The following is a 27,869-nucleotide window of genomic DNA, read 5'->3' as shown; positions in this document are numbered from 1 at the left end:
GAAGAAGGGGGTAGGAAGATGGGAAGAGACAAGTGAAAGATAATCAGTAATTCATTCACTCAGGTAAGTCATCCATTCAACAGCATGTATTGTGTGCCATGGCACTGTGCTAGGCTTTGGGGCTACCGATAGAAGAGATGTAGTTTCTGTCCTGAGGAAGTTCAGAATCCAGAAAAAGAGAGGTATCTGAGTAGGATGTAATTTCATCTACATTTTATAAACGTATGTGGAAGCTAGAGCTGATGTATTGGTTCCATTGCAGGGGCCCAGACACACTTTTAAGGAAGTCACCCACAAACTTGTATTTATAGAATGTCAGAGATTTTAAAAATAAGTGAAAGGTTAGGGGGTGAGCACACAAGGTCTAAGAGTAAAGACCTTAGACCTTTTATTCCTTACCATCTTTGGAAGGTAAAAAGAAATTACAATTGCTTTCATTCCTCACAGCCCAATACCATGTTTATATTTGCATTGTTATTGCAAACTTACGTGCTCTGGAACTCAGTTTATCTCTTTGAAAAATGTATGTAGTGATGTCTATTGTTCATCCCACAAATGCTCTGTGAATTCATTAACTGTGGTTGTTTTTCTCCATTAAAATATACTCTAGAAATAGGAAGTATTATTGCAAGTATTTAAATATAGTAAAAATAATAAAAATGTACTGATGTCTGGTTAATTACATTAGTAGTAGGGGATCTCAGTAGATTTACTGTCAAGCCTTTTTTCCAGTTATTACAGCAACAGTGACAGGCCTCTCTTTACATTCTATGCTTTCTATGACTATAAAAATAACCTGCCTAATGAAGCAATGTCAAGTACCTTATATATCCAGGCATGAAGGTTTCAGATGCTCTGGTTAGAAAGCACAGGGCAATTTGCCAACTCATGCCAAAACAATGAGAAAGTAATCTTCCTGTAACAACCTAAATGCAGTATAGCAGGGAGAAGTCAGAAGGCTTCAATTTAGAGAAGAAATACCTATGTAATCTCCAATTAGCAATCTGTTTTAATAAAAGATTGTTATTTAATTATTTAAACTGTGAAAAAGAAAATGTTTAAAGTAGACTAGGTTGGCTATGAACTGTCTCTGGCATCAAACAACTTTGTAACAAGTTTTTCTTTGGAGGCAGGATGACTCTGTCCCTCTTTTTACCTCCACCCTCCTCAGTCACCATAAAAACTTCAAGTGCATCTGGTCCCACACCCACCTAAACTTTCTTCTCCATAGAGATCAGCTATAAATCCACTTCCATCTCCACTTGCAATGTATTGCACCTTCTCAACACTTTCCGAGCTCTCCAGGACCATCCACTTGAAGCTAACAGACTCCTTTACTTTCTCAGTCTCTTCACAGAAAGGTTTCTCTTCAGCGCTTTGACCGAAAAGTGCCAGTTTCCAAAAGATCTCCATTCCCCAAAGACTCACTGAGAAAAACAACAACAAACAAACCCAAGTGTGGACTTTCTTTTCCCCTTGAAAAGACTTTGTATCTCAAACTTAGGAGGAGAGATGGGGAGGTCCTTAAGTAAAGTGCAGACTCTTAGGCATCACCCTAAGACTGTGATTCAGATGGTTTAAAGTAGAACTCAGCAATCTTCATTTTAAGTAAACTCTCTGGAAGGTTCAGATGCAGGTTACCCATGGAGAACTGTTTGAAAGATGGACCTTAGTTAAAACAATAATAGGTACCCTTCATTGTTTCCCTACTATATGCCAAGAACATCATGCACATTATCTCATTGAACTCTCATAAAAACCTTGAAAATGTTTTGAACATTTTATAGTTGAGGAAAATGAACCTCAAAGCAGCAAAACCAAAACATGTATGAGATCACACAACTAGTAATTAATAGGGATAGGTTTGTACTCTCTAAGTGCACGCTGCTCCTAACAATCCAGACCTCCTTGCTCCTAAACCAGGGCTCAAGTAAATAATACATTAAAATAAGATTTTTAAAAAGATGATTGAAAACAACAGAAATTTTATCCCATACATTTTCTATATATCTTAAATACTAAAGATCTTGAATGGGCATGGTCTTTTCAAATAGGAATTCTCTCTCCCTCTCCTTTTCTACCCCTGCCCCCATTGCTGAAATCTGCTGAAGTCACTTATTTATTTGGCTAGACTAATTATTTTTTTCCTTTTTGGCAGGACAAAAGCACTCGGAAATACATAGGGAAAAAATGCAATCTCTGACTTCAGGAAAGCCTGGGCAGTGCTCACCTGCTTCTAAGCACTCCAGATAATCCAGCTGTGAGAAAATGGCTGTCAATCTCCCATAACACTCTATTTCAAGGATAAATAGAATGCTATTTAACATTCTATTTCAAGGATAAATAGAATGCTATTTAAAAGTATGTCTGATTGCCTTGGTTGGTGTGGTTCAGTTGGTTGAGCATCATCCTGCAAACCGAAAGGTCATGATTTGACTCCAGTCAAGGCACATGCGTGGGTTGCAAGTGAATGCGTTTGGAAGGCCATTATCAACGTTTCTCTCCCTCTCTTTCTCTCTCCCTTCACCTTCCTCTAAAAAATAAATAAATTAAGTCTAAAAAATAAAAAGATATCTTATTACCTACATAGAGAAGAAGATAATAAAAGTAATATTTATTGTGAACTTAAAATGTTGTGCTCACTTCAGCAGCACAAATACTAAAATGTGCCAGGCTCTGCGCTAACACTAAGCAGTCCTTTTATTTAAGGTTAACAATAAGCCTGTGACACAGGTATTATTATACCCATATTAAAGCTGGGAAAAATAAAGTTTAAAGTATTAACTCAATCAAGCAATACAGCTAGTAAGAGAAGGAACCAGGGATACTCAGTCAAACTGAGTCTGTGTGACTTTAGAGTTCAAGTCAGATGCTTCATCCCTCTATTAAACCTCCACAAACCAACCTTTCAGACAAACAGTACCCTTTAGACAGAAAAAGAATTGAAAGTGAGTTATTAAAAGATACACCCACATGATTCAGAATAGGGAGTGGAAGAAAGTATTTTTATTTTGGAGGCTTTTGTTTTCTCCATGGAGCACTGGGTCAGCAGATACATCTATTTCTCAAATGTAAAGTACCCACTGCCCTTATAGCCATTTCATGTTGAGTGGTAGCTGACCTGCACTAGTTTGAGCACTGAACAGAGAGGAAGGAACAGTTTGTTGTCCTTTTTACTCAGTCTTCTCCAACATGGTCTCTCAGCTACCGTCATACTGGAAGGTACACTTGTACTTTTGAAGGAATGCCTATTGGTTGAATCTGCCTACAAACTTGACAGAAGTACATCTATTTTTTGAAGAGCAAAGAGCAAGGAATCTTTATTTCTCTGATTCTGGATGCCAGAGTCTTGGGTAACTGTTCCATTTTTAAAGTAAATCTACAAAGAGATACACAGTCACACAAACATTATATTAAGGCACGGCTAGATTTCCTACCTTCTTCTTTGACCAAGAACTTGATTCAGCAACAGGCCTAAAGTCATAAATAAAACATCAGACAAGCAGTACTGTAGCTTGTTTGGTCAAATTCTATTAGTTGAAATTGTATAGTTTGGCTGACTATTGAATAAATGAAGTAAAAGCCGGTACAAGATAAGTTGAGGAACCTAAGCGACACAAATATAGTTAGTATTAGCTCTTACTCTGAGCAAAGTTGCCAGACAGACAAAGTTATATTGGTTGTCCCTTAAGAATTCCCCACCCCCCAACTAAACTTCTAAGAATTTACCGCAGGAATCTGTCAGCATTTAGCTAACTTTAGTTATTCCTAACTATATTAAAAAGTTTTGTTATATCTCCTTGCTGTCAGTGATTTTTCCCTTTAAATTGAGTCATCTTTTAAAATGAAAATATATTTGTTAAAAAGAATATTATGCATCATTGTTATGAATGGAAAACCTGTATCACTCCATAAATGGAGAGTAATGAGAAAATCAGTACATAATGTACATCCGATGATCATTTAAGATCATGCTGACCACACTTAACATAAGCAAGGTTAACCTTGTTCATGGACTGGTCTGCTTGGCTTGGAACCCAGTGCTGTCCAGAGACTTCTGCATTATGTTTTTTTCCTTCCAAATTAAGCCAGTTCTATAGTTTTCCCTTTTAGGGCTCAAACCTCCTTGGTGGCCCATTCTAAAGTGATAATTAGTTCAGCTTAGAAAAAAGGATTAAAAGAGATTCTCTCCAGATAATACATACAGGTTTTCACTCTTTCATTCTTGAGATACTTTGCTGCCTTTTTTCTTGAAACCATGTTTTGATCTCCAAACCTCAAAGTCACTGATGCCAGAGCCTACCCTGGCAAGCCTGATTCAGTAGGACTGAGAAGGGGACTAGATTTGGGAAAAGCCAGAAGTCACAGGACACCAAATCTGGGTTGTAAGGGGGCTGAGTCACCTGGGTAATGTGATGTTTTGCCAAATTTTACATCAAGAAGGTTGGACCAATGTACAGTTTCACCGGTTGCAGGAGAGATATTTGAGATGCCTGGAAAAAGCCCAGCCCTGTTAATATAATGAGTACCATTTGTGTGACATCAATGTAACCTGGCAGCCAAGGAGAGTGGACCATAATGCACACGTGTGAACAATGATGACTTCACTGTACTAGTCAGTGGGGGTGTACTAGTCATTGAGTGAGCATGTGTACTGTGTGGCTGTCTCATTCAAAATGACTGAGCGAGTAGAGCAACGAATCTGCATCAAGTCTTACATGAAGCTTGAACATTCCTCCATGGAAACTATTCAGATGATTCAGAAGGCCGCAGCAAAGGGCAACTGGTGATTGGCAGCTTCATGAGACAACGTACCTGCTCATGCATCCCATCTCATGCAGGGTTTTTTGGCAAAACATCAAATCACCCAGGTGACTCAGCCCCCCTGCAGACCAGATTTGGTGCCCTGGGACTTCTGGCTTTTTCCAAAACTAAAATCACCTTTGAAAGGGAAGAGATTTCAGACTGTCAATGAAATTCAGGAAAATATGACGGGGCAGCTGATGGTGATTGACAGAACCATGTGAGGTCTCAAGGTGCCCATTTTGAAGGGGACTGAGGCATCCTTGTCTTATTTACATTGGTTCTTGTATCTTGTATCTTCTTCAATCAATGTCTCTATTTTTCATATTACATGGCTGGATAGTATCTGGACAGACCTTGTATATGTGACTTGTTTTCTTATCTATTTAGCCACCCTATGTCTGTTGATTAGAGCATTTAATCCATTTAGATTTAAAATGATTATTGATATGTGTGTAGCTGTTGCCATTTTAATATTCATATTTATATTACTTTTTTATTTTTAAAAAATATTTTATTTATTTATTGTTAGACAGAAGGGAAGGGAGGGAGAAAGAGGAAGAGAAACATCAATGTTTGGTTGTCTCTTGCACATCCCACACCAGGGGACCTGGCCCACAACCCAGGCATGTGCCCTGACTGGGAATCCAACCAGCGACCCTTTGGTTTGCAGGCCAGCACTCCATCCACTGAGCCACACCAGCCAGGGCAGAAATAAACAAGTTCATTTGCAATTGCAACAAAAAGAATAAAATACATAGGAATAAATTTAACAAAGGATATGAAGGTCCTATCCGCCGAAAATTATAAGCCATTATTTTTTAAGCAATGACTTTTTAAAAATTTATTTATTTATTTATTTATTTTTAGAGAGATGGAGGAAGGGAGAAAGAGAGGGAGAGAAACATAAATGTGTGGTTGCACACCCCCTACTGAGGATCTAATCCACAACCCAGACATGTGCCCTGACTGGGAATCTAACTAGTGACCTTTTAGCTTGCAGACCAACATTCAATCCACTGAGCCACACTAGCTGGGGTCTTTTTTTCTTATTCAAAGAAATCCCTTTAACATTTCTTGTAATACTGGCTTGGTGGCTATAAACTCCTCTACCTCTTTCTTGTCTGATGCTCTTTATTCCTCCTTTTTCAAATGATAGCCTTGATGGGTAGAGTATTTTTTGTGGGTCCTTTTCTTTTCATCACTTGGAATATTTCATGCCAGTCTCTTCTGGTCTGAATTGTTTCTGTTGAGGAATCAGCTGATAGTTTTATAGGTGTTCTCATTTAGGTAACTGTCTTGCTGCTTTTAAGGTCCACTCTTTGTGTTTAACCTTTTACAATTTAATTATGATATATTTTGGTTTGGGCCTCTTTGGGTTCATTGTGTTTTTAACTCGCTGAGCTTTTTGGACTTTTGTGTATTTTTTCTTTACTAGGCTAGGGGAATTTTCAGTCATTTCTTCAAATAGATTTGCAATTCTTCTCTCACTCTTCTTTTTCTGGTACCTCTGTAATACAAATGTTATTATGCTTGATATTGCCCCAGAGGTCCCTTAAACTATTATCATTTTTAAAATTATTTTTTTCTTTTTACTGCTCTGATTGTGTTATTTTGCTACCTGTATTCCAATTTGCTGTTTCAGTTCTCTGGTTTATCTCATTTGCTTTTGTTCCTTCTAGTGAATTTTTCTTTTTTAAGTAACATTTATACAGTCCTAAAATTATTTCAGCCCTTTGAAGGCAACCACGAGGCTGATGTGGGCCCCAGTGAATATGAGCTTGACACCCCTGACTTAGGGGAAGAATAGATGACCTCCATGAGAACTTAAACAAAGAGATTATAAGCATTAAAAAGGACATGGAAACCATAAAAAACAACTAGTCAGAAATGAATAATACAATAACTAAAGTGAAAAATGCACTAGAAGAAGTTCTGGCCAAGATGGAGGTGTAGGTAGAAACCCTTCGCTTTCTCGCACAACCTAAAGGAAGATAACAACCAAACTAAAGTCAATAAACAACCAGAAGTGCCAGAAAATCAAACTGCATGGAACTCCAACAACCAAGGAATTAAAGAAACAGTCAACCAGACCAACCAGACCAGTAAGACAGGCCGACAGAGAGAACCCGCCGCAAGGCAGTGGACTGTGCAAGCAGGGCTGGCAGGAAGGACCCGGGGCAAGGCCGCCGACTAGACCTCGTGACAAGGAGGGGGCTGGCTGAGAGAACCAGGGCTTGTTGGTTATACTATTACAGTTTTCCCAATTTTTCCCTTTGTATCGCCCCCTCTGCCCTGCATTCCCCAACCCTCTGCCCACTCGGAGTCCTGGTTTCCTTCCTGTCACTACTTTTTTTTTGCATGTATATTTTGCTTTATTTCACTTTGGGTAGCTTTCATTTGTCCCTTCATTTTGCGACCAAGCTCAGTTCTGTAAGCATCTTGATTACAAGGGTTTTGACCTCTCCATCAGATAGGTTGGCTAGCTCCTTGTCGCTTAGCTCTTTTACTGGAATTTTGCTCTGTTCTTCCCTTTGGGCCATATTTCTTTGTCTTGACACATCTGTTAAGTTGTAAGGGGGCGGGACCTTAGGTGTTCACTAGGGCAGGGCAACCCTCCGTGCAGAGCTGAGGCGCTGCCTGTGGGGGAGGGGCCAGAGAGGCAACAATGTGGCTTGCTTGCTTGGCTGTAGCCCCACTTTCCAACAAACTCATGTAAAACTGGGAGTTTCTCCCACCGTGGCAACCCCTGCTGTAATTCACAGTCAGCTCTAAGTCTCAGTTTCCCATTCAGCCAGCCCTGCCCATGCAGTCTGCAGCCTCCCCCAGGTTCTCTCAGCCAGCCCCCTCCTTGTCACGAGGTCTAGTCGGCGGCCTTGCCCCGGGTCCTTCCTGCCAGCCCCGCTTGCACAGTCCACTGCCTTGCGGCGGGTTCTCTCTGTCGGCCTGTCTTACTGGTCTGGTTGGTCTGGTTGACTGTTTCTTTAATTCCTTGGTTGTTGGAGTTCCATGCAGTTTGATTTTCTGGCACTTCTGGTTGTTTATTGACTTTAGATTGGTTGTTATCTTCCTTTAGGTTGTGCGAGAAAGCGAAGGGTTTCTACCTACACCTCCATCTTGGCCAGAACTTCTTCTAGTGCATTTTTCACTTTAGTTATTGTATTATTCATTTCTGACTAGTTGTTTTTTATGGTTTCCATGTCCTTTTTAATGCTTATAATCTCTTTGTTTAAGTTCTCATGGAGGTCATCTATTCTTCCCCTAAGTCAGAGGTGTCAAGCTCATTTTCACTGGGGCCCACATCAGCCTCGTGGTTGCCTTCAAAGGGCTGAAATAATTTTAGGACTGTATAAATTTAACTACTCCTCAACTGTTAAAGAGTTGAAATTACATTCGGCCCTTTGCAAGCAACCATGAGGCTGATGTGGGCCCCATTGAAAATGAGTTTGACACCCCTGCCCTAAGTTCTTTGAGCATCCTTATAACCAGTGTTTTGAATGTATCTGATAAATTGCTTGCCTGCATTTCATTTGCTTCTTTGTCTGGGAATTTCTCTGGTTCTTTCATTTGGGGTATGTTTATCTCCCCATTTTGGGTGCTTCTTTGTGTTTCTGTGTATTAGGTACATCTGCTATGTCTCCCAGTTTCCGTAGGCTGGCCTTATATAATAGGTGTTTTTTGGGGACCAGTGGTGCAGCCTTACTGATAACCTGAGTTGGGTGATTGAGGAATGTTCCATGTGTGGTTTGTGTGTGCCCTCCTATTACAGTTGAGTTTTGATTGCTATTGGCATGTCTGTGGGTGGGGTTGATTGTCAGGCTCACTGGCTATGAGGACTGGCCACAACCACAGTGTACCAGCTGCTGTTCAGAGTTTGAGTCCATGAAGTAGAATTTGCCCTAGCAGCATGTGCTGCCTACTGAGACCTCCCTTTGGGTCTGCCACTTGTGAAGCTAATTGGATCATGTTCTGTTGTCTTCTGAAGCCATCCCTCAGGTGTGTTTGCTCTGGGGCCTTTTGGGAGTGACTTCAGTGAAGGTTAATGTCAGATGCTGCCTGAATTATGCCTGAGTTACCTTTTGGGAACTACAAAGTGATCCACAGTTGATAGCTGCTTCTGCTAGGCCTGGGTGCACGTGAGGGAGCCAAGTTGCTAACCAAGGCCAGCTGCCACTAGTACCAGGCCTGCGACAGGTCAGTGGAAGGACCAAGGCATCCTGAGATTCACTGCCACCTTCCAGTTTTGGCTAGGCTGTGCCACTGAAGAGCCTTGGGCATTTAGTGAGTTGTGTTATGCAGGGTCTCAGGAAGACACCATGTAGGGATGAATTGTGTTTACTAGGTTAATACAGTTTTAAACTTGGTGCCAGTGCTGCATTTGAGGCTGCTCAGCGAAAGTCTCATGGTACACCAAGGCCAGCCACCACCAACTGGGGCCTTTGTGGTGGTGATGGTGGGATCTCAGGGAGTTTTGTGGGTAGAGCTATTGGAGTTCACAAGGCTAAATCAGATGAAGATTTCACTATGTGGAGAAAGGCCTTAACACAAGAAAGATAGTGCCTGTTATGCATGCAGGAACATGGTCCTTGTCCTAAACCTACACAACTCAGTTTCTTCCTGTGTGTGTCTGGCACCCCTGAACTTGACTGGAATTTTTCAAACACTTTTTAAGAAAAACTACCACATGCATTCAGGCTGGTTGCCACTGACAGAGCCCCAGGCTGTATGTTAATTGGCCAGGGTGTGTCCCCAGGTAGTTATCAGGGCTGAGCTACTGTAGCTCAAGAAGCTAATGCCATGTGTGTGTGTGTGGGGGGGGGGGAGTTCTTAACCCAGCAAACATGGTGCCTGTGGGACTTGTGGTAGGAGGGTTCAACACAGAGGCATTGGAGGCTGTCTCTCCAGTGCTCACACTGAAGCCACACAAGTCAGTCTTTCCTTGTATGACTGGCACTCCTAGAACCAATGTCCTTTTGCTGGAGTCCAGAATAAGCAGCTACAAGCAAAAGTGTGTGCATTTTCCTTTTAAGAGGATGCCTACTTTTCAGCAGCCTTTGTCTCACCCAGATGGATGGAATCCCAGCTGATTTTGAGAGCCAGATGTTATGTGGGCTCCTCTTCCTGGCACTGGTGCTCTGAGCTTCTCAAGGGGGGACCTCTACAATTGATTCTCAACTGACACATGTGGGTGCAGGGGCAGCTGTTTCACATATCCACCCCTTCTATTTCTCATATTCAATGTGGTTTTTTCTATATGTCTGGGGTAATATTACTTCTGTTAAGCTAGTCCTTACTTGGTTATCCAGGTGCAATGTGTTATAATTTAATTGTAATTTTAATGTTACTGTGGGAAAAGGTGAGTGCAACTTTCACCTACTTCTCCATCTTGGGCTTTCTCCCCCAAATAATGATTTTCTTATTGTATCATCCTCCAACATTTATTAGCTGCTATTCTTCTGTAAGAATAACTCTTCCTTAAATTTTTTTCCTAGATGGAGTATCTTAATGATAGCACTCTCAGGGAGTTAAGAATGTATAATGGTGACACCATACTAGTAATACTGTTTTAAAGTATTTATAATAAAACTTATTTTTATGGAGATCTTTCTGTATAAGTACTGTTTATTTTTAATGACTGTTTAGTACTCTGTGCACGAGCATACAAAAGTTTATTTAACTACTTAATGAATGGATATTTAGATTGTTTGCAACCTTTTGCCATTGTTAACACTAATGCTATAAGTATTCTCATACATTTCTTTTGTGAACACATTGGAATTGATCTTTAGGTATTACTAGGTCCTAGCATATTTTATTTAAAAATCTTTTAGCTATGACCAAACTGAATACCATAAAGATCATGCTCTTGACAGCAAAGTACAATGTTAATTTCTCTATATTCTTAAAATGCACCATGTTGTTACTTTAAAAATCTCTGCTGAAAGGCAAAAATATGTCTTGGTAATTTTAATTGCATTTATTTTATCATTAGATTGTGTACCTTTTCATTTGTATGAAAGCTATTCGTACATGGTTTACTATGTTAACTCCTATGTTTTTCTCATTTTTCTATTAAGTTTTTGGTCATTTACCTTATTAAATATATGTGACGTAAATTAGTTCTTTATTGTATATGTTACAAACTTTTCCCCAGTTTCTTATTAACTTTTTTATTTTACTCATAGTGTTGTCCCATGCAGAAAGAAACATGTTTTTATACAGTCAAATGTATCAACTTTAAATCTTTTTGTACAATAGCTTCATTACTTTAAGTTTTTTGAAATAGAATGTACATAACAGTGCATATTATCACATATTTTATAAGCATGATTCAATGAAGGACTTCCAGTCAAGATGGCAGAGTAGGTAAATGCTATGCTCACATTTTCTCATAGTCATATCAAAATTACAACTAAATTATAGAACAACCACCCTGGAGAATTGACGTGAGAAATAGCTAAACAGAAGTTTTATAACTAATTATATAATGAATAAGCCACATGAATACTGCCAGGAGGGGCAGAGATAAGGAAAGTCCAGGTTGCACACCCTCAGTATGACAATAAAAAATTGGAAAAGTTATCTTGGATATGAAGGTCCCCCATAATGAGTAAGGGATCCCAACTTCTCACTCAGCTCCCCAGCCTGGGATACTAGTGCTGGGAAGAAAAAGTTCCCGTAACATGTAGCTGTGAAAATCAGTAGCGATTTCATCACAGAAAGACAAAGGACTGCTAGAGACTGAGATATGCTGCTCTGAGATATGCTGCTCTTAGTGCTCTTATGCACTAAGGGGTCAGTGCATAAACTCAGTAGCTTACGAATTCACTTGTTCTAATCTCAGGTGCTAGGGACACATGGGGGTAAACTAAATTGACTAACTTCAAAGCAAGCACTGGAGGGACAGGGATTAGGACCAATCTCTCTATTGACAGAAGTGCTGGCAGGTAGGTACCACTGTTTTTTTTTATTTTTATTATTTATTTATTTATTTTTATTGAGCTCTCCTTCAACCCAGTGGGCTCATTGCAGGCAGACACCAAATCTGTGTTCTTCATTGATTTGGCTCACACTGTTCACCCTGCTCTGGTGATTCCTTGAGACCCTGTCTCACACATCTTACTCACTTAACCCCCTACCAGAAGCTCCTCCACATGAACAGCCTGCCTCAGATCATGTTGCAGACTTACCCAAAATATTTCCAAGGTCTACAAACCCCAAACAAGCAGCAGCTGTCTTTGGCATGCATTGTAGCTCTTGGTAAGTTGTCCCAAGCCCAGCACAAGTAGTGACCAGTCTCAACTTGCAGTGTAACTCCTATCAGGTGGCTCCAAGCCTGGCATAAGTGGTGGCTAGTCATGGCCTGGAACAAAGCTTCAACTAAGCAGCCACAAGCCCAAAACAAGTGGTGGCTGGCCTCATGTAGTATCATGGTACCCACCAAATTGTCCCAAACGTGGCATTCATGGCAGCCAGCCTCAGTTCACAGTGTAGCCTTTCACAAGCACCTCCAAGCTCAGCATAGGCAGCAACCAAACACAGATTACTTCCTAGCCCCTGCCAAGTGGCCCTAATCCTGACACAAATGGTGGCTAATCTTGGCCTGCACTGGAGCCCTTTCCAAGAAACTCCAGTCCCAACACACTCAGTGGTCAACTTCAGACCATACCAGAACATCTTCCAACCTGCTTCACAAATGGGCCAACTTAGCTGGCACCAGGGCCCTGCTAAAACAACTCCTACTCTGTATGGTCAGCCTTCTCGAAACTGTTAATCTGCTATAGTCATGGCCAGCCTTCATGGGTAGTCAGCCTGAGGGTCAAGCCCACTTACTGACATGCCAACAGCAATTGAGGCCCAACTACTACAGAAGAGCACACACAACCCACACAAGGGACACACCTGGCTCAAGTAACCAGGAAGACTGCAAAAATAGGCCCCACAGGACATCTACATAAGTCACTCTATAAACACTTGGAGACACAGAAGATCTACCTAATACATAGAAACACAGGAAGGCAGCCAAAAATAGAAGATTAAGGGGCATGTCCCCAAGTGAAAGAACAGGACAAAACTCCAGAAAAAGGACTAAACAGAATGGAGACAAGCAATTCACTAGATACAAAATGCAAAACACTGGTTATAAGGATGCTCAACAAACTTAAGGGAAGAATAGATGAATTCAGTGAGGACTTACACCAAGAAATAGAAAACATAAAAAGAATCAGTGACAAATGAATACAATAACTTAAAAGCAGAGCAACAGAGACAGGAAGTGAAGCCTGCATAGCATCAGGTGGCGAAAGTCGGTGAGAATTTAGTCGGCCTGGGAGAATCAGAACACAGCCACCCAACAAAGAGCACTCCTATTATTACAGCACCAGCCTGGGGAGTACTCCTCCATAGTCTGGATTCTGACTGCTGGAAAGGCCATAGTGCTGCACTCAGGTTCTCCAGAGGTGTCTGTTGGCTACACCCAGCAGTGACTTTAAGGAGTCTCTATTTTCTGGGGAAGCTTTTGGTTGATACCCATACAGTGACAAAACTGTGTGGCTTGGGAAAGAGGACAGATCTCCCACACCTTGAGTGCATAGCCAGTGCTCCCACCCCACTTTTTGGGCCACTTGACCTACTCCTTCCCCCTGAGTTTGAAGGCAGAGTGTAGCTGCACAAGATGGGATTTCAGCCTTGTCCCACTGGGTTCAGTGGTGGAAGAGAGTCATGCCAAGCTTGGACTTTCTGCCCCATACTACTGGGTTTGAAGCCCTTGTTGAAAGAGGACTTCTGGCCTTTCCCTGCTTGGTTTGGTGGTATGAGGGACCATGGTGTCACACAGAGTTGGGATTTTTGGAATGTGTCTCCCAGGGAAGATTATGTCCAGGAACCAGATGTCCAGTGCTAGACTGCATGGCAACATTGCAGGGAGGCAAATCCAATATACCCTGTTAGTTCAGCCCACATTATCCCAGGAAGGAGAGAAAGTACCTGCCTCCTTTCTAAGGTTTATGGGCACTACCCCCAAAGGAAAACTGTTTAGATCAGCCCTGACAAGTCCCAAATAACCCCACTGGGCACAGGTCTGTGGAAAGAAGAAAGAGCAGCTCAGAGTGGGGGTTTTCAAAGTGCAAGACCCTTGGATGTTATTGTCTGGGACCAGGGTGAAGAGCTTAACCTCCTCCTGCAGGCTGGGCCAGCATTATCCCCAATTGGAGACTCTTTTGATCTGTCCTCCTGAGCCCAGGGTGGCTAAGCTTGCTACTGCAAAGAGGATGGCTAGCTGTACCCAACCTGAACCTGCAGTGAACTCCACTAGGGAAAAGTAAAGTTGGAAATTCTGGCAGAGACTGAGAGGTTTGACTTTGAGACAGGGACTACTTCCAATCATTGAGTGCCTGAGTGCATAACCCCCAAATAAAGGACCCACTAGCCCTATATCCACTAGCCTGAGCTCATCCTACAGTCTCTCACTGAAAGGCTTTGGAGGAAGACTAGGCAACCTCAGGGGGAGGCAGAGTAGTGGAAAGATAGAGACAGACTTCACAGAGCCTTATTTCTTTCATGGATCTGCTCCAGCTCTAAGCAAGAAAAGGCCGAACCTTTCCACACAGACTGGCCCCTCAATGTACACACAGGTCCAGTAGACACAGACACAAACAGTGAACAGTGTGCTAGATTCAGATAGGCAGCCCAAGGCTGATTACAAACAATATCTGAGAACAAACTGTACCTGAACCCCGCCCAAGTGGAACCCAGAACCAACACAACCAGTGGTGGGCTTCAGACCATATCGCAGCTCGATGCAACTAGCCCCACAAGCCCCATGCCAAAGGGGAATTCTGACAGACACCCAGACCCTGCTGGGAACAGCCCTGCCTTGGGAGGCAGCCCCTACAGTGTCTCATACACAGTGATCAAGGTTTACTCTATAGCCAGCCACCCTTAAGGGTTAACTCTACCCACCAAATGGTGAGCAGGATTAAAGACTAACCTACAACAGGGGGTGCACATAACCCACGAGAAACATTCCTGGAGCACAGAGCTCAATCTAGAAGATTGTGTCACTAAGCCCAACAAGACACCTTCATCATGAAGCCATCAAAACAAGTTTGGGAATCATAACAGGTCTACATAATACACAGAGATCAAATGCAGAGACAGTGTAAAATGTCACAAAAAAAGAACAAGAGAAATCCCCAGAAAAAGAATGAAAAGGAATAGATGAAATAGGAGCAAACAAAATACCAAATGCACAGTTTAAAATAATGGTTATCAGTCCTGGCTGGTGTGGCTCAGTGGACTGAGCCCTGACCTGTGAACCAAGGGGTCACCAGTTCAGTTCCCAGTCAGGGCTCATGCCTGGGTAGTGGGCCAGGGCCCCAGTGGGGGGTATGCAGGAGGCAACCACACATTAACATTTCTCTCCCTCTCTTTCTATATCCCTTCCCCATTTCTAAAAATTAATAAAATCTTAAAAAAATAATGGTTATCAGGTTGCTCAAGAACATCGGAGGAAGAATAAATGATCTCAGTGGGAACTTGAACAAAGAGATAGTAAATATTTTAAAGAACATAGAAAGCATAAAAAAAGAACCAGTCAGAAATAAAGAGTACAATATCTGAAATGAAGAATATACTAGAAAGCCCTGGCTGGTGTAGCTCAGTGGATTGAGTGCCAGCCTATGTACCAAAGGTAGTTTGATTCCCAGTTGGGGTACATGCCTGAGTTGCGGGCTAGGTCCCCAGTAGGGGTTGTGTGAGAAGCAACCACACATTGATGTTTCTCTCCCTTTCTTTCTCCCTCCCTTCCCCCCTCTCTAAAAATGAATAGATAGTATCTTTTAAAAAAGAATATACTAGAAGGAATCGACAGCATGTAAGATGAAGCAGAAGACCAAATTGGCACATTAGAAGACAAGATACAGTAAGCACCTGAGGAGAACATGAGAAAAAAAAAAGAATTAAGATAAACAAGAAAAGTCTAAGGGACCTCTGAAACAACAAGTGTAATAACATCTACATCATAGGGGCACCAGAAGTAGAAGAGAGTGGGCAAAGGATAGAGAACCTATTGGAAGAAATAATAGCAGAAAACTTCCCTATCCAAGTTTAGGAAGCACAGAGACTCCCAATCAAGATGAATCAAAGAGACCGACACCAAGACCAATCATAATTATAATGGGAAAGGTTAAAGACAAAGAGAGAATCTTAAAGGCAGCAAGAGAGACACAGTTACCTACAAGAGAGTTCCTATAAGGCTGTCAGCTAATTTCTCTACAGGAACACTTCAGGCCAGACGGAATTGGCAAGAAATATTGAAAGTGATAAGAAACAAGGACATGCAACCAAGGCTACTCCACCCAGCAAGGCTATCATTGAAAACTGAAGGAAATATAGTTTTCCAGACCCCCCCCCCCCAAAAAAGGCATGAGTAGTTCATTACCACTAAGCCAGGATTGCAAGAAATGTTTAAGGACATGCTTGAAGAAGAAGAAGAAGGAGAAGGAGAAGGAGAAGAAAGAAGAAGAAGAAGAAAGGGGCAGAGAGACAGAGAGAAAGAGGAATGTAGGTATAAAGGACAAAATGGCAATAAATAAGTACTCATCAATAATAACTTTAAATGTAAATGGATTAAATGTTCCAATCAAAAGACATAGGGTAGATGAATGGATAAGAAAACATGACCTGCACATATGCTTTCTCCAAGAGACCCACCTCAGAATAAAAGTTTCTACAGGTTCCACGTGAAAGCATGGAAGAAAATATTCCATGGAAATGGAAATGAAAAAAAAAAAGCTGAGGTAGCAATATTTATATCAGACAAAATATACTTTAAAACGAAGGTTATAGTAAGAAACAAAGAAGGACACTACATAACGATAAAGGGAGCTATTAGGAAAACACTTTTACGCATCTGTTAAACAGTAGCTATTTCAAGACTATTAGTTATGTGATGCTAAGGAAATATACTTTATCTCAGTGTGTCTCTATTTTCTTAAATGTAAAATAAGAAAGATGCCTCCCATGCAGGGTTGTTGTGAGAAATGATAATTCATGGAACATGCCTGGAACATAGACAATAAATAAATGAGAGTTATTATCTCGGGCCAGTGGAGATGAATAGATAGTCTAAGAAATGTCATTTTGTGTGGGGAAAATGTTTTTGGGAATTCATGGCCCTAATAAAGAAGTTTCTAATCTGTGAATCTTCTGCAATTCCATGACAAATTCTGAGTATGTTCATTTTTCTGGAATGAAGACTTGATTGACTTTATTAGATTGTAAAACTGACTGACAGCTGTAAGTGGGAAGGGAAGAGGGAACTGGATGAAAGAAGTGAAGGGATTAGTCAAAGAACATATATGCAAGACCCGTGGAAATGAACAATGGTATGGGGATTTCCTGAAGCATTTTGAGGGGAGGCAGAGTGGAGGGGGAAGCAGGGGGAAAATTGGGACAAGTGTAATAGCATAATCAAAAAAATATTAAAAAAGAAAAAATCCTTGGAAGTGAAAAAAAAATGTTCAATAACCACAACTCCAAATACTTTAGATAGAATACTGTATTAAAACAGTGTCATAATCACTCCTCCCCCAAATTAACACCATTGAAAGTTCAACTCCAAGACAAATAAAAAATTGCTTTTGACAAGGAACCTGCCATCTTCCTCCATGGTCTGGTACTATTGCAACTTTGGCCAAGGGAAGGAAAAAAAAAAAGGATGTAAAACCACTGGGAAAAGAATGGGACCACTTTTCCACTCCAGCTCTGCCATTAGTTTAGTTCAAGAAGAATGTTTCTTTAAGGCTGTGTTGACCAGAGTACACTTCTGAATCTTGAGTGAAGAAAATACATTTGTAATCTCTTTCACAGAGGGAATGTACAGAAATTGGGAGAAGTAACGCTTCAGAACATTAGAGGGGTCCAATTTGGGAGGCTTTAAGTGCTTTGTCTTTCATTTTCTTTATCATTAAAAGTCAAACTCTCTTTTTACATTCTCAAGTAATGGTTCAGGAGCTTGCTTTTAGTGTCTCATAGCCCTTTGGTGAAGAAAAAAAAGACTATGTAGTGTATTTTAGTAAAGACTCTATGATTATCTTTTGGTGTTAAATTTGTCTTCTGTGATTTTATAATAAATAGTTTTTATGTATTTATTTTATTTTTATAGTATGCCAGCATTTATTTCATATTTTTAAACAACATAAAGCTGCTATTCTATGTTATTTGTAGCAGATACATAGTGAAGTATTAAAATATAAACCACACTTTAAAAAATCCTCACCCAAGACTATGTTTATTGATTTTAGAGAGAGAGAAAGGTGGGGGGGGGGGGCGGGAGAAAAAGAATGATGTGAGAAAGAAACAGATTGGTTGCCTCCCATAGGTGTTCTGACCTAAGTATGGAACCTGCAACCTGGGTATGTGCCCTGACCAGGAATCTAAATCCACAACCTTTTGATGTACAGGAGGATGCTCCTACCAACTGAGCCACCTGGCCAGTACTGGACCACACTTTTAATTACTGTAGCTTCACAGTATATTTTAATAGCTGGCAGGTCAACTTCTTTGTCTTCTTTTCCCCATTGTTTTTGTTCATTCTTATGCCTTTATTTCTCTAATGAATTTTAAATCAATATATTCATGGACATGAACAATAATGTAGTGATTAAAAGGGGGAGGAGGATAAAAAGGGGATAAATGGTAATAGAAAAATACAATAAAATATTCCATTGTAAAAAAATAAATGAAATCAATATGTTAAGTTTCAGAAAACATCTGGCAGGACTTAGCTGGAATTGTATTTCATTTGTTGATTAATTTGGGAAGTATCCTTATCTGTGCAATATTGTGCCATCTCATCCAGAAATATGGCACTGTTCTTCACTTATTCAGATCTGCTTTAGGTCTCCATTGGGTTTGGTTGTTTTTTCATCAACTAGGTCTTTTACAAGTGTATTTTTTCATATATAGACATATAAAATATGAACTGTAATGGTTCAGGAGCTTGCCCTGAACCATTATTATTATCCTTTTAAGTGAATATTGATGAAAAAAGTAAAGCTATATTTCACATTTGTGTCCAGAACACTTACTAAACTTTCTATTAATTGTAATAGCTTTTCACACTGTTCTTGAAACTTTCAGATTTACGTTATTTATAAATAATGAGAACAGTATCACCTCCTTTTTATCATTTATATATATATATCTATCTACCTATCTACCTACCTACCTATTTAATTTATCCTCGTTTCCTTATTGTGTTTTATTGGATCAGCTAAAACATTCAGTGGTTATCTTTTTTTCTCAATTACAGTTTATATACAATATTATTTTATATTAGTTTCAGGTCTACAGCATGGTGGTCAGACATTTATATAATTTATGAAGTGATTCTCCTGATAAGTCTAGTACATACCTGCCATCATATGTAGTTATTACAATGTTATTGAGTATATTCTGTATGCTGTACTTTATATCCTTATGACTATTTGGCAACTACCAACTTGTACTTCTTAATTTCTCCACCTTTTTCACCTCTGAACCCAATCTCTTTCCCATCTGGCAATCATTAACTTTATCTAACTTTGTTTCTGTATCTAACTTTGTTTCTGTTTTGTTTTCTGTTTCTTTTGTTCTTTAGATTGCACATATAAGTGAAATTGTATGGTATTCATCTTTCTCTGTCTGACTTATTTCACTTAGCATAAATACCCTCTAGGTCCATCCATGCTGTCACAAATGGTAAGGTTTCATTATTTTTTGTGGCTAATATTCCATTTTATATATGTGCCACATCTTTGTCTAATCATCTGCTGATGGGCACTTAGGTTGCCGCTATATCTTGGCTATTGTAAATAATACTGCAATAAACATAGGGCTGCATATATCTTTTCAAATTAGTGTTTTGGATTTCTTTGGATAAGTACCCAGAAGTGGAATTGCTGGCTCATATGGGACATCTATTTTTATTTTGGGGGAATTTTTGTATTTTTCCCACAGTGGCTGCACCAGTTAACAATCCCACCGACAAGGCACGAGGGGTGTCTTTTGTCCACATCCTTGCCAACACTTGTGGTTTGTTGATAATAGTTTTATTTATTTATTTATTTTTCTTTGAGTTTGACACCACTGCAATCCCTACCTTGCTCTTTCTAATCTTTCAACATGCTTTAATTCAAATTCATAAAAGAGGTTGCAAAACTATTATTTTTTGGAGTATTTAAGATCTTGCTCCCTGGCATATGTCATCAATGTGGTTCAAATAAAATTTTATAAAAATTATCTACACGCTTGGACATCTCTTACACTGACAGTGGGGACTTCTGCATGGAAAATCTGGCCCATTGCTAAACTGCTTTCATTGGGAGTTCTTCCTTACTGTATTGTTACCAAATAACAAATAGGGTCCTGAAGCCTGCCACCACCATGTAGGCAAAATTCTGGAGGCAAGGGGTCTATTCAAAAGCTGCAGAATTTTGAAACAACAGCTTTCCAACTTGCATGAGTCACTTAAGCCTATCAATTAAGGCCCAAATCTTTAGCTCCTGAGTTCCCCTATCATTCCCCTAGTTTTTAATTTCCTTATTTCTATAGGATTAGTTTATAAACTAAAACAACTTAAGATACAAAAGCTACACAATTTTGGAAGAATTGGCAGGCTTCTGCCTCAGAGCCCAACCCCTCTAGAAGACTCAAAAGAGAATAACCTTGCCACCCTTTGCTAGGCCAGCAGGATCCTAGGCTGTACCTGGAGTTTCTTCTCCTATCCAAAATACTGTCCTTTGGGAAATGCAGGCAACTACAGCATGGTCATCCAGGCAGCCTTGAGGAAGACAGCCCTAGTTTTATTTTTTTAAATCTTTATTTAGCAAAATAAACAGTTGGCAACTTGACAGAAACCCCCAGCTAATTTTTTCCTTATTCAAAAATTTCCAGGTGTTAATTCTAAGTCTGGATATCACTGAATTAGGACAATGTTTGTAAGAGGCCAGGTAAAGTACCACAAAAGCTTGAATTAAGGCAGTACCAATGAAGATAGATTGGCAGGAAAGTTGACAGTGGCCAATTGGATTTGAGGATGGAAGAGAAAGGAGTTGCTGGTGAATCTTTCTCTCTGGCTTGGATGAGTGGTAGCGCCATTTACTGAACTAGAGCACACTCAGAGGGTAAATGGATTATGAAATGATCTTGAATAAATAAGTCTGAGGAACTTGCAGAATGTCCAAGTGGAGTTAGGCAGTTTACAACTGAAAATATAATCTAGGAACTCAGGAGAGATTTGTGGGAATCTAGGTGATAGTTGAAGTGGTGGATATAAATGAGATCAAAAGCATTTTTCAATTTCTTTGAGTAATGATATTTAAAACCAAGGAAGTGGCTATTGGTTTGTATGTAGCACACTGACCTTCCTGTGGTTAGCTGGGGTTCTAGGCTCTGCTGTGTGACTCCAGTTTTTTTAGACATATCAAATATTAAAATACTGAACACAGTGGGAATAGAATTTGGGAAAGTACTGACTAAAGAAAACAGGGTCCATGGGTGAGTGGTAAGTAAAATGATGTGGGAACTGTAGGGAATTATGGAAAATTGACATCTCTTGGGTACCAGGCAAATGAGCATTTATTACTTTCAGTAAACAGTGTTGACACTTTGAGAGGACTGCATTTCTGCAGAACAATCTAGACCACAAAACAAGGACACCATTTGTTCTAAGGTCTTTGAAGACGGGACACACTAGAAGATGTTTCCTCAGTTCAAGGGGCAGAAAATATCCCTACACAAAACTCTAGCCCAGTGCTTCTCAAACTTTAACATGCACACAAACCAACTAGGAATCATGTTAAAATTTAGATTCTGATTCAGTAGAATTAGTGTAAGGCCTGGAATTCAGCATTCCTAACAAGTTCACAGATGATGGTAATGCTGCCAGTCCTAGTCAAAGTGTTTTGAAAAGCATGGTTAGAACCTTCTATGGTAATTTGACATTAATTATTGGATCTGTGTCAAAATTTTTGCAATTCTTTAATTTTTCCCTCTGTTTGTTTTAAATTGTCATTTTACACGTTGAATTGAATACATTGGGGCTTTTATTTTGCATATCTTTTTTCCCTTTTCACTTTAAAATTCATTCTTATTTTGTTTTATGATAGTATCAGTCTGAGATGGATTTGAGAAAAAAATGGTTATCTTACTACTGATAGCTTGAGAAACACTGCTCTAGACAATGAAGATCTTTTTATTGGGGACATGGAATTTATTAGAAATGGTTCGATTTCTGTTACATATGATTCTAAAGCAGTATTTTAAACTTTTCTTTTTATTTATTCCATAAACAATAACAAAATTCAGCTAGGTAACATTATGACAGTTTCACCATACACTCAGTCACAAATATTTAAAACCTTTGCAACAAGAACAACAAAACCAGAGGTGTTACAAGAATAATTTACAAGAAAATCTATAAAACAGCAAGAAGCTCACAAATGTTCATTTTCTTTTGCACAAGATCACTATACTCTTTCACAACATGTTTTGTGTTACAAAATTCGCAACAAAAGTGTATTTTTTCTTTGTATTGTGGTTTCTAAAACCAGAAACTTTGAAGTAAATATCCTTTTATTAGCACCTAGTGGTGCACAAAAGGAAAACTCTCACATACAGACACTTCACAGCACTTTTCTAAGAAAAATATACACTTACAAAATATGTTACAAATTGGCACACTTAAAAATATACAAGATTTTGTAGGCGTCTTAAGACTGATCCTTAAGCTTTATACTTCAATTGACTCTACAGATTATTTATAAAACTTAACTTTAAAAGAAAAAAGGCAAATAATTTCCTAACTTTTTAAAGTTGGAGTGTCATATATCAAACAGAAACTCAGGTTACATTCATAAAAAGGGCCTCTAACACTTTTATTTTAAATTTTCTTAAATATTTAAGGGGTTCGGGAGAAGAGGAAAATGGGGATAATAGTTTTTTTTTAGCACCATAAATCAGTAACTTACCAAAGAGGTGCATTCAGTTTTATGGAAATTAAATTAAGGACTAGTACATTCAAAACTCTGTAGGCATCAAACCCTAGTCAGTGCTACAGGTATCCCAGTAGAGCATCTTAAGCTTTCTCACCCCTCCCTGGGAGTCAAAAACAAAAGACCTCTTCTACTTTTCATTCTAAGCCTTTTCCCTTTGTGCTGTAAAACCAGGTGTCTCTCAAAGAGGCAAAATGATTTAAATATCTCCTTTCTTCTTCTTGAGGGGGATGTCTTTTTAAGACTCAGAAACCAGTGAGCCTGTTAGATGGACATACAACCTTTCTATCTCATGTTGATGAGTGTTAGCATTAGTATCTATTCACCCAGATACTAATTTTAAAAGCCTCATTCATACCTTCAACTTTGTACTAAGCCTCTTTCTTTTACATTGTCCTTCTCTAATGACATTTACATTTTAGTTATGATTCTGAAACCAAGAGTACATCTCAAGAATCATGTATCTGTAATGGGGGCTCTGCTTCATGACTGTAGTTACTGTTTAACTCTCCAAGTAAAAAAAATAATGTGCCTTAAAGGATAGCCTGAGCGCTGTCATCAAAATAATGCCATGCTGGCTGAGGACTCTCAAGCAGGTGACCGTGTTTCCCAAGTTTAAACAGCCAAGACAGTTTTTTCTCTTTTATTCAGGTACTCGAGACACCTTTACAAAATCCCTGGCCTACATTGTATTGACAAGATCCCTATTTGATTGATTACTAAGATGATTGATTTTGGTACTAAACCTTCTCAACATAATGATTTGCTCAGTGAATTTTATGATTAGAAAAGAAATCTCACATTAGTTTTATATAATAAAAAGACATATTCCTATAGTGATGGGTAGTCATTTAAAAAATCTCTAAATGAAAACAAAAACTCCTTAAATTAGTTAATTTCTCAACAAACATTTCTAGTTCTAGCACTAGTTAGGACTAGCTAGTGCTCCATTCTCCTCTTCGGTGCAGAAACTTAGCTCTCTTCCATTCTTGGGGCTGGTCTGAGAGCATCTGTAAATTGAAGATGTGGCAGGTATGCATCAAAATGGTTCAACTTGGTAAGAGCAAGCTTAGTTAAGAGGTCCTTGGGTATGGTTTTTCTCCTTTAGGCAGTAAATGCTGATTACAACCCACTAAACTGGAAATTCACTAAAACTGCAGAACCTCACATAACAGAACATAGGATGCTAGCCAGAATTGCTTACAGCTTGTGAAGCATCCTTTATGCTTTTTTGTTATGCACACACTTACCTCCCCCCCCCCTCTTTAGCAGATACCGATGCATCCCAGCAAAAACAGAGAAGATGAAAGTTGTCACAAAAGCCCACCTAGCACCAAGGACTTCAGGGGAATAACTAAAGAAGTGATGGTCAAGGTAGTGCAGGATGTTTGAAAACATTAGGAAATGGTAAGGCCTTAACACATAATTGCACAGAGTAACAAGAAGTCAGAAGAGAAAGATGGAAGGAAGCAGCATAGGAAGGTGGTATATGAGACACCAGAGAGGCCATTCATGCCAGTTATCACAGCCCAAATATAATCCCAAAGTCTCAAAGAACCTTGGTCAAGGCTACTGTTTCAACACCCTCCTCCACACAGTCCAGCACCTAACTAGGATAGAAAGGGGATCAGATCTATTCTTATAGATTTTCAAGGAAAAGGAATTTCCAACTTTCCTCAGTCATGTGACATAATTCTGTGCATGTGTGTGAATGTGTGTTTAAAATTAGATTTGAAAGTGATCAAAGCAATTAAAGGTAATTAGGAGTGAGAAGTTTCTTCTTTGAACTTCCACAGGGGAGTAGGCTGGTTAGGGTTCATACAGTCTGATACTTTGGGGAGGTGGAATATTAGATTATAAAAGAAAAAAACTGTAAGACCAAGGACTGAGATTAAGTAAGAAGAATAAGAGAAAATACCATTTCTGGGAAAGTAAAACTTAAATGAGATTCATTGGGGAAGGCATTAATAAGAAGCAGCTTCTCAGAGAGGAGATGTTTGTAGGTAGCGGCAGTCAGGAATTTTAGACCAAGGAAAATTTCATACATCTGACTTGAGATATCAGTGTTAGGGCAAAACATTATTTTTATATCACTGGTTCTCACTCCACTAAGGCAGTTGGTTGAATAAGGGATCTCCAAAAAGTCAGGCCTACTATGTTGTGACAGGAAAAAAAGAATTTTCAGAGGGGAGACAGTATTAACAAAGCCCTAAAAACCGAAGTCAGAACATCATGTACTGAGGGGGATATTATAAGTATAATTAAGAGAATGAGCATCTTATGACTTGTCCTATTGATCATTACTCCAACTCAGTTTCTAGTTATATTGTAATAGAAAGTGATTGGTCACCGGACACTAATTTATATGTTAAAAACTTATAATACACTGAAGGTCAATTTTTAAAAGGTACTTTAAAATGGCAATTCTTTTTGGAGAAAAGGATGAATCATGCCCTAGACTTGGTCCCCCAGTGAGCTTCACAGGAGAAACTAAAAGAGCATCTATTGCAAAGGACTAATGACAGCAAGAAAATTGTTTGTTTTCAGTAGTTTCAGGTTGTCCTTCTGTCCCACCCACCCCTTCTTGAAAGCTGAACTGATACTGAGAAAAAACTGGACAACTGCTCTCATATTTACTTTTTTTATAAAACACATTGTACTCATGGAACATTTTATTTATTTCTTCTTTTAATTGCCAGCAGGTGACTTTGAAGTCTGGAGTCATGGGGATCACAATATAGGCAGAGTTGGTGATTCCAAACCAAAATTCAGCTGCAAGATAGAAAAAAAACAAAAACAGAACGAATACCAGCTCCTAGGAACCAGCCATAGAATTTAGTGCAAACAGCTAGTTATCAGAGTGGGGAAATAGAAGAAATTGGTCTAGTTGGATTATTTTCCCTTTGGATGGCAGCTGCAGAGCAGGAGATGTTTCATGTGGTGCCTTTTCAGTAACCGATTTTCTAGGACTCATTACATACAGAGCATCAAAGCCTAGAAACAGGCCTGAAGCAGCTTCACAAAATGCTCCTCACCCACTCATCCCTACAGATACACACAATCACACCATCAAAAACACAGGCTTGTTCATTTTACAACCTAGCTATAAGTAGTAGAGCAGGCTGGTGAAATGAATCATGGACTGGGAAGTGTGTATGCCAATATATGTGACAGGCTTCCATCCATTTGTCTCTGACTACTTTCAAATGTTTTTTCTCTGTTTCTGAATATATTTCGGTGGCAATAACTAGGTAGATTCATATTTTGCTTAAATTTTCCTTCTGAAACATTTCCCCCCTTTTTTAAAAATCCCCCTTTCCCCCACCCACTTATTCTCCACCCTTCCACCCACAGGCTATATATTCAAAAGGTAATAGGTGAGTAATAATATTAGTAAGAATAGTAAGGTTAACAACAACAACAACCAACAACATTAATAATATTAATCCCCTATATCTGTATAGCACTTTACGATCTACAAAGCGCTTTCATATCCATTATCTCATCTGTGCCATAATGCATCAGTCATCAGACACACAGGCCTTCAACTGTGCAAGAAAAATAGATCAAATGTTAGAAGTAAAGTGGTAAATAAAGGGGAAGAAAAAGCTTGTAGTGAGGGATGTTGGAGCTGTGAAATTTTAAAAAAGGGGGGTAGGATGGAATAAAAAATGTGATTTTAAAAATATATGTAAAAAATTGAAATTTAAGTTTAGTGTGTGGCATCAAATACTAGTCATCCTCAGACTAAGTATATATGGCCCAAATCAGTCATTACCATAAACTGTTAGTTGACTTGAGATATATATATATATATATATATATATATATATATATATGCAATTGTACCGAAATATCATAACATTTTCTTTAAATAACATTAGCATTGCAAGATTAAACACTTAGAGAACAACTAAAGCCATGATATGAGTGCACTTTTGACGAAACTGGAATAAAACATGTAGGAAATAAATAAAAGCAAGCTACGTACTTCATTTATCATTAGTGTTGATTTTATAGTTATTTTATAATTTATCCCAGACCATTATAAAATATATAAAACTGAGATATAAAGTATCAGCAATATAACTTTGCACTTTAAATAATTTTCAGCTACAGATTTTGCTTTTAGAAAACAAACTTTAAATCAGCTGTTTTATTTCCTTGTAAAAGGTTCTGTAAATGTATATGCTTGGGTCCCTGATGGACTTAGCCATTGTGACTTCCAGACTTTTCCAACATTTTAACCCTCAGGCAATGGAACAAACAAACCTATATTGTGCCATGTTTAATTCTTCATGTTTCCACATAGGACAGTAGAGCTTAAAACATTTAAATAATGTATGTATGCACATATATATATATTTTAAAATTTATTAATGATCTTTAAACTGTGGGGTGAATCTGTGAGATGAGGTAAAGAAATTTGGCACATTTCAAACAGTATCCTTTAAGTTTTGGTAAATTATGTAGCACAACATATTTTTCACTGTGATCTATAGGTGCTATCCACATAAGGTTGGGGTGGTTAATAGCAAGAGTCACTGGAATGTTTCTAGTAAATCGACAGGGACAAGCTCCCCAAATACTCACAACCAAATGTTGATATAGAAGTAAAAATATATACAATAGAGTCACTTGTTTGTAGTTTGGCACAATGTTTTCCTTTTTTTCCCCTTGGGTAAATAGTGCATAAACTACTTGTGCAACTGTGTGACTTTTAAAGTCTTTTACATAGAATATCAGATTAAAGTTTGTTTCCAAAGACTTATTCCCAGACTTAAAAACTCTTTTCTTTAAGCACTTACATGTCAACATACATACCACAAGGCATATTTTGAAAGAAATAAAATACAAACATCAAATGTCTTTCTGGAAAATGCGAGCCTCTTCTTCAAATACAGGTAAAACCCAAAATGCTGTTTCTGCTTTTAGGAGATTGTAGTCGGAATCCCTGCAGAAAAACCAAACAATTTATTCCATTTTAGTTAGTTTTACTGTAGGTCCCCAAAAGGGATCAGAAAATCTAAA

At 39.0% G+C, this 27,869-nt stretch overlaps 1 protein-coding gene across 5 annotated transcripts in view; it reads right to left on the bottom strand.

Moving 5' to 3' along the window:
- Positions 1-22,650: 22,650 nt before the first annotated feature.
- Positions 22,651-27,869, bottom strand: part of NEXMIF (neurite extension and migration factor) — a 189,461-nt gene continuing 184,242 nt past the window's right edge. For 2 of the 5 annotated variants that reach the window (XM_036016888.1, XM_028522300.2), the window contains one exon: positions 22,783-27,792. In XM_036016888.1, the coding sequence (XP_035872781.1) occupies positions 27,699-27,792 (94 nt within the window). In that variant the 3' untranslated portion in view covers positions 22,783-27,698. Of the gene's footprint in view, positions 27,793-27,869 lie in introns of all 5 variants that reach the window. The other 3 variants (XM_028522302.2, XM_036016889.1, XM_028522301.2) reach the window with 3 other exon arrangements.

Source organism: Phyllostomus discolor, chromosome X (genome assembly GCF_004126475.2).
Source record: "Phyllostomus discolor isolate MPI-MPIP mPhyDis1 chromosome X, mPhyDis1.pri.v3, whole genome shotgun sequence".
NCBI classification, from domain to species: Eukaryota; Metazoa; Chordata; class Mammalia; order Chiroptera; family Phyllostomidae; genus Phyllostomus; species Phyllostomus discolor.
This window is presented reverse-complemented; position numbering and strand designations above follow the sequence as displayed.